Source organism: Suricata suricatta, chromosome 8 (genome assembly GCF_006229205.1).
Source record: "Suricata suricatta isolate VVHF042 chromosome 8, meerkat_22Aug2017_6uvM2_HiC, whole genome shotgun sequence".
Classification (NCBI taxonomy): Eukaryota; Metazoa; Chordata; class Mammalia; order Carnivora; family Herpestidae; genus Suricata; species Suricata suricatta.
Window position 1 is genome coordinate 70,837,034 of NC_043707.1, and position 12,771 is coordinate 70,849,804.

The 12,771-nt window shown below is 39.7% G+C and overlaps 1 protein-coding gene across 2 annotated transcripts in view; it reads right to left on the reverse strand.

The window, feature by feature from the left end:
- Positions 1 to 3,052: 3,052 nt before the first annotated feature.
- The window catches only part of HS2ST1 (heparan sulfate 2-O-sulfotransferase 1), a 164,717-nt gene continuing 154,998 nt past the window's right edge, over positions 3,053 to 12,771 (reverse strand). For both annotated transcript variants that reach the window (XM_029946562.1, XM_029946561.1), the window contains 3 exons: positions 10,778 to 10,875; positions 8,930 to 9,087; positions 3,053 to 7,971 (listed from right to left, as the gene is read on the reverse strand). In XM_029946562.1, coding sequence (XP_029802422.1) covers positions 7,745 to 7,971; positions 8,930 to 9,087; positions 10,778 to 10,875 — 483 coding nt within the window. In that variant the 3' untranslated portion in view covers positions 3,053 to 7,744. The remainder of the gene's footprint in view (positions 7,972 to 8,929; positions 9,088 to 10,777; positions 10,876 to 12,771) is intronic.

Genomic DNA, 12,771 nt, shown 5'->3' on the forward strand with positions numbered 1-12,771 from the left:
TGAACCTAATTAGTTGTCTAGAGAAGTGGGAAGGACAAATTCATTTGTCATGAAATTAAGCCTGTCATATAGAGAACTATGGAGGTTTACATTTTAGAACCAACGAATGGGTCCTAGGCATCTAGAACTTGATTATTTGGGCTAGGTTGGTGCCTCTGCCATTTCACGTTTAAAACGAAGAGATGAGCTGTTAAGTGTATTAAATTAAAAGCTCCAGGATGGGTGTTATGAATCCTTGACAGTAACAAAATAGGTGGTTTACCAGGAAGGTAAAAAATAGATTTTTGCTCAGTGCTCTATATTTCTTTACCTCCCTTCTTAAGAAAGAGGCCAGAACTCTTGTTCATCTCTCATATTCCTCAAGCCTGGCACATGTTAATGACTGAGTGTGTAGACACCTCAACACAGGATGTCCGAATAAATGATCCCTCCTCCTTTCTTTCATGTTCACCATAGAAGATGTCAGCACTTTAGAGCTCACTAGAAACAGTACCTAAGTAAGTGCTAAGTAAGTTTACACACATATTATCTCAATCCTCATACTGATCGTTGATATTAGTGGTATTTCAGAGAGGAGGAAACTCAGCCTTAGAAGGGTTGGATCAGGTAGCTGGTAAGCAGTGGCACCACCATAAAACTGCCTTTTTCAGGGCCAGACCTCTCTACATTTCATAACTGCATCTTTTTAAAAAAATTTTTTAAATGTTTTTTTATTTTTGAGAGACCGAGAGAGACAGCACAAGCAGGGGAGAGTCAGAGAGAGAAGGAGACACAGAATCTGAAGACAGGCTCCAGGCTCTGAGCTGTCAGCACAGAGCCTGATGCGGGGCTTGAACCCACGAACTATAAGATCATGACCTGAGCCGAAGTCAGACGCTTAACCGACTGAGCACCCAGGCGCCCCTCATAACTGCATCTTTCAAAAGTGATGTTCAGTAGCCCAGCTATGTGAATGTGCAGAAGCAGTGTGTATGTGGTCAAAGGCTGTGGAGAAAAGGAGGGGGAGGCCCTCACTCTGAAAGTAATAGGAGAGATCAAATGCAGTCTGAGACCTGTTTTCAAGGTGAAAAGCAAGGATACCAAGTTTTTCAAAACAGGGCATGGTAATCTCACCAGGCTGGTCATCTGATTTTGAATAAACACAGGGCGCAAGGGTGGGAAGAAATGAGTAACAACCAGCCAAATCTTGGGGGTTGTCTTCTCATGAAGTCCACAGTTCTCGTTTTCACACCAAAAAAATGATCTATTTCGGGGACTTTATTCTCTCTCCTAAAACAGCAGAGATAAAAGGCAACAACAGCAACAAACTGGACATTTTCCCTGCTGTTTCCCCTCCCGGGTCTTAAGGGGTGGACTACATGACCTGCAAGTCCATTATACCTCAAATAGGCCGTGGAATATTTCTAAACTTTCTTACGTTTAGTCTCATGCTACTAGAATCTAGCAAACCACAGAGAGAATAGCTTTTATAAAATCTCCCCTTGTTTGCTTATTCCTGGAATAGAACGGGGGCAAACTTGCATTTTGGAAACAATTTTGCTGGGGCGGTTATTATTTTTGTTTGGTTGCCATGGCACAGCTGTGCTCCGTGGGAACAAAGGTGAGACGGGGTGATGAAGACGAGGTGAGACGATGGGTAGGGAGATGCCTCCAGACAGACGGGGGCTCGGAAGGTGCATTTCGGTACTTGTTACTGCGGAGAGAAATTTCCAAAAGCTTAACCGCTGCTTTAAGAAACAGACTGTGCCTCGCTCAGTCGGCAGACCATGTGATTCTTGGCCTCGGGGTCATGAGTTTGAGCCCCTCGCTGGGTGCAAAGGTTACTTTATAAGAATAATAAAGCTCACTAGCTTGTTCTATGAAAAAAACAGGTAGTGATGATGCGGGTACTGTGAGAACGTGAAGGCTGATGCAACAGCACTGCGTACTAAGCTTGCTTCTCAGATGTCCTGAAACCCTGGGATTGGAACATGATCAACTGATTTACAACTGAGGCAAGCGTTCTCGTTTCTTACAGAGTATAGTTGAGTCCAGATATCCCGAACTTTATACAAGGACTTGTTGGCAGTCCACATTGTTCCCAGAGGACATGTGGACGCAGCCACTTCCGGAGCATGCACGTCCCGTCTCCTTCAGCGCGGTGAGTGGCACCTCCCGACACCCGCTTCTCTCACAGGACATTTGTAGATGGAGACAAGAGCAGGTGTCGGAACCAAGGGGATCCATTATAGGCTCGTAAAGAGGCACTGCAATAATAACTGTCGTAAAAAGTAAAATTCAGTGCCATTCAAAAACATTTATAAAAACATCTATAAAGTGACACAACCCTCTTCAGGGTCAGAAGGGCCGGCCAGCTGCCTCCCCGATTCTCAGAGCCACGGGAAAGCTCGGTGGTTAGTCGGGGCCCCGCAGCCAATCTTCACAACACTGTTCTCTCCGTCTTCTAAAGTCACACTGCCAAAGGCAGGCCCTTCTGACTCTCAAATCCATGTTCTGTGGGTACAGACCAAACTCCACTTATCACTGAACTCCTACGTTATTTAACACAGCACCACATGATATAAAAAGAACCAACGGCTTGCTCAGAACAGTGAGCCAGTGGCTGGGTATGGACAATCTGTAACTGAGAGTTTCTCCTTTAAGGACAAAAAAAACCACATCATCATTAGCTATGTGTATTCTCAAAAACACTGCGGGCATGTCCACACTGTGCAGTAAATGTTAATCAGATTAACTCCCCCTCCTCAAATGTCCTTGTTATTCTAAGTTGATAGTCCTTTTCTTATTTCCTTTATTCTTCTAATTAAGTGTATATCCTAAGTATCCCTTGTAAATTTTCTATCTGAACATTTCAATACTAATGATGAAGTACAAAACAAAAAGGGTGTCAGTCTGCATGTCACAAATAAGCCAGAAAATCATTACAGACCAGTGATGACGCATACGTTTCTGGTGGCAATGATAACTGAGGCATTCAACACTGAGTCCACTTGGAAAATGTCCATCAGTGTCAAGGCTACGGAAGAAAATATTAAAACAGGACACCAAGCCATTTTTCCCCTTCCCACTGAGTGTTTATTTTATAGCTTTTGCATTAGGTAATCAACTGAAACACTTTTCAACAACAGAAAGCTGGCAGAATGTTAAGGAAAAGGAGTGATTATCTCTCCAACAGATGTGACAAAATGGTTTCAAGTTGGAAACAGTATTGCATAAATGAATCAAGTGAATGGGGGAGGCGGGAGAGGGGAGAGAAAGCGGAGACAGAGGAGGGAGTGAGCATCTTCTAGCATGGATTGTGAGGGAGAAAGGCACTGTTTAGCTGTCTGTGGCATTCATAAAATAAGTCAAAATACACAATCCATGTTTCTCAAAATTACATTCAATGATGCTTTAGAGATGCTCAAGTTCCTGACTCTCAACACAAAGCTAGGGAAGAAGCTGTCCAAAAAAGCAGATCAACAGCATCAGTGGGTCTAAATCATAGGCTCACCAGAAATGTGTTTTAAAGAGATCATCACCATCAGTGTCCTTCTATAAATAGTACTGCAAAGGTCACAAAGCTGCACGAACTTAAATTATAGGATGAATCTGACTAACTGATCACCCACTACAATCTCTAAAATTCCCGCTGCAGGAAACCAGAAAGTAAGCTCCACTCCAGGGGAGCTGAATTGGCAGTGCATTTGAAACAGGGATGTTTCTCCCTCAAAAGGCTGCCCGAGTAGCAGTTTGGTTGGCATGGTGCAGCGATTCTGCAGAGGGCGAATGGATGCAAACATCCCACAGCAATCGCCCTGCTCCCTCTCAAAGTAAATAGCACTAATTTATGAAGAGGCAAAATTTCAAATCATAAAGTAGAAGTGCCTGGGCCTCTTACGGACAAACTTCATAAAAGGTTACGGTTCCGTACGGTACTTCTCCTAATAAAGGCTTCTAGGACTGTAGGTGTGTTTGGAAATGATCGATGGGAAGACCCAGGGAGGTGGCTTATACAGATGTTCTCTATGTAGAATTTGAATATAAATTAAAATACCAGCTATGCACTTGGGAACCAGCCTTTAGTTAAATCCTCTAGTGCTTTTAGGAACTTTTATTTTATTTTATTAGAAAAAGAGAATTGTTGTCTACAAACTATTTTCTTTCTAACTAGGCAAATACAATGAGCAAATCATCTGTAATATCAAAATACTGTTTGTAAATCACTGATGGCACTAACAATTTTAGGAATTTCCAATAGACATATATCGAGAAAGAGCAACAACAGATTTCAAATTATAGGCATTAACTGAATTTTAAGACTAGAAAATAAAATTTAACATTTAAAAGTCAGTAAGTTTAAGTTCTCTGATTTTCAACAATTGAAACCCAATCATCAAGAATTCAGAAGCACCCAGTATGTTCAAAGTTGCACAAATGGGTCTGGATGATAGAAAAGTAATCCCCATGCAATATGTTAAGTGTTGCTATCAGATATATTTAAGTGATACTTTACAGATTAAAGCTCCGTAAACCCAAAATATATCCTCCCCATTACATTTTAAAACAGTCACAATAATTTATCAACAGTTGCCATTTCACAGCAACTAGAAAACAGGAATTGATACAAGTTGAACCAAAAAAAAGCACTTTTTCCTCGTTTAGGAAATAAACACAGATGTATAATATATACGCACACACACATACACACACATAACATCATCTTTTAAAATTCAGAGTGGTTAATCTGCTTTTGTATTATATAAAAAAAAATTCCCTATGGTCAAAATACTGAAAAGCGCAAAGGCTGAAAAAAGAAAACCACATTTGCCACTTTTAAAAAATACATTATTGTCTCAGTGGTTCTTTTTTATTATAAAGTTGGGTATTACGAGGACTCTGTGCTTGTCAGACTCCTAGGACTGTATTGGACCAAACGGACTTGTATCTAACCCATCCTGCAATATGATAGAATAAACCCCTCTATTCTGAACTGTTAAACTGGAAAAGAAAACATGCTCACCTGGAAGCAATCTTAAGTCATAAAAGTTTATGAAATCTGCGGGAGAGACCGTCTGAAGGAGAAAGATACTCTTTGAATAGAAGTTAGGAGCTTTTGGAAGTATATAAACCCTTTTAAGTCACTAGAATACAGATTTAAAAATGACTTTTCCATAAATAATGATCGATTCAGGGTTGGTAAACTATAACCCATAGTCCCTATCTGGCATGTCACCTGCTTTTGTAATAAAGTTTTATTGGAACACAGCCATTGACACTGATTTATGTGTTGTCTGTCATTGCTTTTGTGCTGACATGACAAGAGTTGAGTAGTTCTGACAGGGACTGTACAGACTGCAAAGCCTGAAATATTTACTCTCTAGACCTTTAAAGGAAAAGCTGACTGAACCTATGGTGGAGGGCACTGCATACTACTCCTAAGAGTTAACGCACCTCAAGAAAATTTTAGCATGTACTCCAAGAATAACCTGGGGGTTCCTTAGCAGAACAAATGTCAAACACCTCACCTGAAGTGGTGCTTTCCTTTTGGGCAAGAGAATAATTTGTAAAGATTTTCAACAAATATCTGTAAAAGTTAATAAATACACAAAAAAGAAAGAGAGCCAAGTAAGAAAAGTACGCCTGTTGACCTTCTCTAAATATTCTATTACTGGTGGTGGGAGGGAACAGTGCTAAACTGATTCTTTCCACCACTTCCTTTAGCTTTTCTTTAAATCTGTTCATGTTTTTTGATAAGTGGTGATCTCCCCTCACCTCCCATACAACTAATCACCGTTAAAGTAGTCTGCCTGAAACGTCTGCCTGGTTTGTGAGGACTTGTTCAGGCATAGTATTTACTTAAACTAAACATAGTAAAGATTATTCTTTTAGAAAACGTTTCTAAAAATCTTTATCTTGGTTACTCTAAGAAGGGGAAGATGGCAAAGAATGTACAGGGAAATTAAACTCTGCAAAATATACCTTAACAACCAGAGGTAAAAAAAAAAGAGCTACCATTTCTGAATGGTAATGGAAAATAAAAACAGACAAATCTCCCAAATTTGAAGAGCAAATGTTACCCTGCCCTGAGTCAGCTAACGCAGTCTTTTTCAAATAGGGAGCCTCCTGAACTCAAGCAGCTGTTCATGAATCTTAAGAGTTCACAGGTGTTTCATATTTCCATAGTTGTTGAAACAGGGATGATAAAACAGAGAAGATATTTATTAAACACAAATTTCTATCAAGATTCACTTTTTCCCCAACCAGCTTATAAGTGAACTTTTCCCTTTCTTTGTTAAAAAATGAATGGTACGAAACCATACATTAATGATGTGTCCGTAATACCTTGTGTTTATATAGCGCGTGACAGTTTCCAAAGTGCTTTCCCATGCCATCTCAGGTAATCCTCACAACACCCCTGTGAGGTAGGTACAGCAGGTATTAATATCCTCATTTCAAGATTAGGACATTGAGGCAAAGAGAGGTTAAGTGACTTGCCCAAGATCACACAGCTGATAAGGAGCAGAGCCAGGACCAGAAATCAAATTTTGACTCCCTGTCCAGTACTCTTCTCACTAAAACTACTGCTCCAATTATGAATAACGTACTGTGTATCAAAATTGAAAGGTACTGAAGTTCATTTCAGTGACGTCTTAATAGTAAAATTAAATGAGAACTACAAGAACAGTAGGTCTGATGATTTTACTTGACATAATAAAACTGGTGCAAAACCACTTTTATCTAATTACTTATAACCTTTTGGTCCAAAAACATAAAATATGCAATATTTACAGCATTTCCTTTCTTTTTTGTAAATGCAATGCTTTAAAACACCTTATAAAGCACCTTAGTAAAAATAGTCCACAAGTAAAAGTACAGAAGAAGTAGGAAAGTCCTACCCATCCCACAGCTCACTAACGGAGTTGTAATATGGAGTCCCCAATGTCAATTTACTACTTTACAATAACCCACGGGGGAACAAATACTAAGCTTACTTTTTTGATAGTAATGTGTGGAAGCCTTTGAAGTGTCTCCCCACATGAGAAATACTGGGGAGACAGGAATGAGAAATACTGCTTTGATTCTTTTAAAACTGGTTTTTAACACTAATGATCTTTTTTTTTTTTTTAAGAATATTAAAATGACCTACATAAGTATGGGCAATTCCAACTACAGCAGAGACATTCTTAGCAAACAGGATCAAACATTCCAATAAATTCCATGAGACAGGATTCACAGAAACAAAGCACACACTGCCCAACAGTTAATAACACTATTCAGTAGAGGTGTGTATCTTGAACCTCCAGGTGAAGGTGGAAGTAGCAAATGGATTCATCTTCATTCATTGTTAGTTGAAAAAAAAAAATGTTTTATCAGAAAGAGAGCATCGGATTAGATGCTCTGATTAGACCTATGTGTTTATTTTTAGGTGATGTGTAGGCTTTTTCCAGGCAGGAGGTTAAAACTCCCATGAAAATTTAACCAGGGGGAGAAAAGAAAGAAAGAAAGAAAAAAAGAAAAGAAAGAAAAGAGAAGAAAGGAAAGAAAGGAAAGAAAGGAAGAAAGGAAGAAAGGCTGAAACTTAAACTTCTTAGGCCACTGAAACTCACCAGCCAGAATCCACTTCCTCGGTGTGTCCGTTTCCTAACCTGGCTCAATACGAATTCTCTCACACACCTGTCAGCAACCGAGCTGTGGAGCTGAGAGCTAAGGTGAAGACAGAGTCAAGGTTTCAGTTCAAGAATCTAACAGTCACAACCCATACTCAGTTCGATTTAGGGTAAATCTTCTCATAGAAAAAGTTCTGTGCGAGGATGTAGAGGTCTCCGTCTTTTTCTCGTACGGCGTGGGCTCGGATGAACTGGAACTGCTCCAAGGCAAACTCATAGAACTCATTCTCCATTTTCCATATGTCAGATTGCTGCAGCTTTGCAATGGTTTGTTTAGTGGGGAGCTTCTTCTCCGTGGTTTTTCTAAGATGAGATTTCTTTCCTACTTACAGAGGAGAAAAGAGAAGAGGTAAATACTTGTGAGAACACACAAAAGATGGATCCTTCTTCATGTGAAGAGACGGATGGAGTCACTGTGGCGCACTGAAGGGGGGCAACGTAATGGCCTTGCATTAATTTCATGCAGACAAAGATGGTGCCCTAATCATACTAGAACTGTGATTTATTCCTTTATAATGTAAATCCTTAACCTGTTACAGACTTAATTAGCTGTCAAATAATAAAAAAAAGGACTGCCACTTAGTATAGTGTAGGCTGTCACCTTACCTGCTGTATTCTCAAATGCCTGGTGTTCTGACTAGTTTATTTTTAAAAATATGATAAAGAATCTATTTTCAAACTTAATACTAATTTTACCATAACCTACATTCTCTATGGGTTAGAAGCTAAGGTATATGCATACTCTAGAAGAGTCGCTATATTGCATCTTACCAAAGAAGAGGGAAAAAATCAGAATGAGACTGGACCAGAGCCTGTCACCTTCAGATAGGTCATCCTGTGGAGGCTGCTGAAGCACACTTACCACGACAAACATGGCGCACGCTGATCACCCTGAATGGACCGGGCCTCACCAGCCCACCCCTACTTTAAACAGCATTGGGCAAGTAGGTCTAAGGTGCAATATGGTCATAACGTTCGGCATCTGCCTTTAGTTAATATTACACATTTCTAACTAAGGCTGATTCTGTGGATCACATTTTTCCACGATTCCTACAAACACCTTCTAATTATCATCTAATGCATGTTTATTTACTCAAAAAATATTTGTGTGTGTGTGCCAGGCACTGTTTTGTATTGAAAGTGGTAAGAAGAAACAGGTAATATACCTGCTTTCCTGGCCTTATTTCTTGTGTTTTACTCAAGAAAACCAAAATCACACAGATTTTTCAAGTTGCAATAAAGTTAAAAGAGCTTAAAGAAGAGACTCATCCTTCATATACCTGTACGATAGAGTTCCGTAGCGCCCCTGAAGAACCGGGGCAGAGCCGCCTCCAGCAACATGATGAAATCTTCAAGCTCTTCAGTAACTCCCACCAGAAAGTACTCATTAATCAGGTTATACTTGGCTTGATCCATGGCCCACCTGCTTCCCACATTCCTAAAACCAAAGAAAAGGAATTAAAAACCTGGCTGTGAAATCTGCTAAGAACTTTTGATGCCTCTGACCCTGCATATTATGGAGAAAACAAACACAGGTCCATCCAAAGCCTTAATGCTCTTTTATTAATGTCCTTGGTGGGGGGAGGGGTACTTGATTTTGAAGGTCCCTCCCAGTTTATGACTCTATGAAACATATTAAAGAAGTTCAATTAAAATCTTCTATTAATGCCCAAAAGAGTAAGAATACCCTTTATTGCTCTAAGGCGGGGTTGGCAAACTTCTTCTGTAAGTGCCAGAGAGTAAACACCCTTAGGCTTTGCGGGCCATATGTTCTCGGTCACAATTACTTAACTTTGCTCTTGCAGCATAAAAACAGATAATAAGTAAACACATGGAGATGGCTGTGTTCCAACAAAACTTTATAAAAACAAGTGATGTGCCAAATTTGGTCTCCAGGTTGTAATCTGCCAATCCCTGTTCTAATGAAATGAATAAAAATTGAGATGTTCTTCCTACACTGATTATGCTGTTATTATGCCTTGAAAAATCTATTAAGTAAGACCTGAAGGTTCACAGTGATCCAGTAACATGTTTCAAATAATGAGGAAAAGAATGAAGGCATTCCTTGCATTTCTCTCATCACAGTTTATATTTTTTATGTATTTTTTACATTTACTTATTTTTGAGAGACAGAGTGAGACAGAGCATGAGCTGTGGAGGGGCAGAGAGAGAGGGAGACACAGAATCAGAAGCAGGCTCCAGGCTCTGAGCTGTCAGCACAGAGCCCGACACAGGGCTCGAACCCTCAAACTGTGAGATTTTGACCTGAGCCGAAGTCAGATGTTCAACTGACTGAGCCACCCAGGGACCCCCTCATCACAGTTTTAAGAAAGGTACTCTACTTCTCCTATTAAAATGAGTGATTAGAACAAACAAATATGAAAATGCACCTTTTTTTTAAAATGGAAAACTCTGCACATTCTGAGGACATAAACTCTTTATTAAAGATAAAATATCTTTTATTTTCCACCCCACATTTATTGATAAACTAAACCACAACCATAATCTTGGCTTCTCTCAAAGTAAAAAGTCAGTTAACAGTAAAACCCGGTGAATGATTACCCACTAAACCTTTTCTTGATCTAAAATGAATGGGTAAAACAATAAGCTTAGGAGAAAATGAGGTTTATGAAATAACCCCTGACCTCTAATGAAGAGCTCTGCTGGAATAGAGTAAAACATGTAACACCAAAAACAAAAAAATAAAAACCAGCATCTGATGGGGGTGTGCCTGAGTGGCTGAGTTAAGTATCCGATTCTTGGTCTTGGCTTGGGTCATGATCTCACAATTCATGGGCTGGAGCCCTACATCGGGCTCTGCGCTGACATTACAAATGGGCCTGCATGGGATTCTGTCTCCCTCTCAAAATAAATAAATAAACTAAAAAAAAATAAATAAAAAAACAGCATCTGAGAAAACATTGCAAGGATAAGATGTATGAAGAAGCTTTTCAATGTACTTAACGGTAACCATAAAATAGAAATTACTCAATTACATGTTATTTTTAGTCTGGTCTTTCACTAATTTCCCTATACCCAGCCACTGACGAATACATTCACACTTGTGAAATACAGATGACAGAGAAAACAAAGAAGAGCATCAATTTAAGCTAACGTTATCTGCCTACCAGCATTCCGAGCTGTGGCCACAGAAGAATGGGATTTGAAGCCAGAGCTTCTCCGGAGCACAGTCTGAGCCGCCCTCAGCTACACATTCATCAAAGGTCTGGAATAAACACAAAGCAGCACATGTGAGCCATGAACCCAGGTCTCATCTATCAACTACCCTAACACGTAAGTCCTTAAATACACGAGGAGAAGCAGGTGGAATGAGCCAGTGAATTAAAGAGGCAGGTGGGTTATGAAAACACACTTAAGATACTGAGGAAAGTACATGGATTTTTCTCCCGTCTTTGTTTTATGCCAATGTAGGAGTATTTTTTTTTTAACTGTATGACTTGAACCTTTGCCCCCACTTCAGATAATTTGTCCCTGAGTAGAAGTACTGGTTTATGTTGACTTTGTGTATTTGTAGTTTCTATCCCCCTTAGAAAGAAAATTAAATAAAAACAAAGCTACAGATACTCTATGCGAAATAGTCATTTGAAAAGAATATAAAACAGACTGCACTTAAGTCTTCTCTCCTTTTCTCATTAAAGCAAATAAAAGCTCATTGTACAAAAAACAGAAATGTCCTCAGATACTTAGGACTTGCATGCCCTCTTGTCCATGGTATCTGACAGAATTAATTAAAAGGGAAAGAGACTTACAGGGTATGAACATAAAATTAATCAACTCCACTTCCTCGAACACTTACTATCTACCAAAGGCATTTTAACAGTAGGCCTTGTCTACCTGAAATGACACTGAGTTACCAGAGAGCAAACTTGGGAGTTCGGGTTTTGATGAGACACACACAAATATCACCTGTTATATCTGAGAGGACAAAGTGTAAAAGCAGAGTCAAGGCTTTTGAGTTTCTAGAACCACGTTTGATCATATTTTAAGTAAGCCTTTAAGGACTCCAAGCCTCAGTTTCTAATCTATGCAATGAGATAAACTCAAAGAACCCTTCCAACCAAAAATCTATGAGAATAAAGCCAAAAAATCCTTATACCCAATGGTGGGTGGTCTCATTATCCTAGCAGCATTCAAAAGACAACAGCAGATCACAGCCCACAGTTTGCCATTTCTTTTACAGATGACCTCCTCCCTGATACAGTAAAATGATTCATGTCCTGGGTTTGAATCCTGAACCCAGATAATCTAAGTTTTGTGTTTGTTTCCTTATCTAAAAGGGCAGGACATGATCTTACTTCAAGGAAGAAATAAAATCATGGATGTAAAAGAATCTACTGGAGACATTTAATAAACGGAATGTGTCTCTGTCTGTGCTGGTCTCTCTCCCCGCCCCTTCTCCCTAATAAATAGTCAAGCACAATGTTTTGTTGGTTCTTGTTCTCCTTGGCCTTCACAGCTGACCACCTTCTTCTTTCTGAAAATCTCTTTGTCTCTCTGCCCCTAAAAGATTCTGGTCTATTTCTTTGGACCCTGCCCTTTCTGGCTTTGCTGGTTCTCTGTACCTCTCTCTCATTATCTCTTTGAAGGCGTGTTTTGGTCCTCCCACCAGGTATGGAGTTTCATCTTAGTGACTTCTCTTTGTCTACCCCCTTCCTTAGCTTATTCACATTCCCTACTTCCTTGGCTTCATTTATAATTTGTAGGCAAAATCTGCACCTCCAGATCCATCACTTACCATCTTCTAATACCCAGTGTGCATTCTCCTTTGAATTTCCACTATTAGCTCCTACTCAGCACTTCTGGCAGCAGGACTATACTGCCAGTGTAATTCAGACCGAAGATCTCAGAACATTTCCTCACATTTCTTTCTTTTCCCTCACCTAACATCATTGAGGTAATGTCTTTCCAATCTATCTTTTCTTTTTTCAACCTTGCTTTTTATCAGGGTCCCACCATCCTGGGTCCCCATTGTTACAATCACTTTCTAATGGGCTCCCTTCCTTCTTTTGACCTGTTCTGTGCAGATTAGCTGCAGGAGTTACTTCTAACATTGTCTACTCGGAAACCTTCAATGGTTTCCCGGTGTCTCAAAAACAACAAC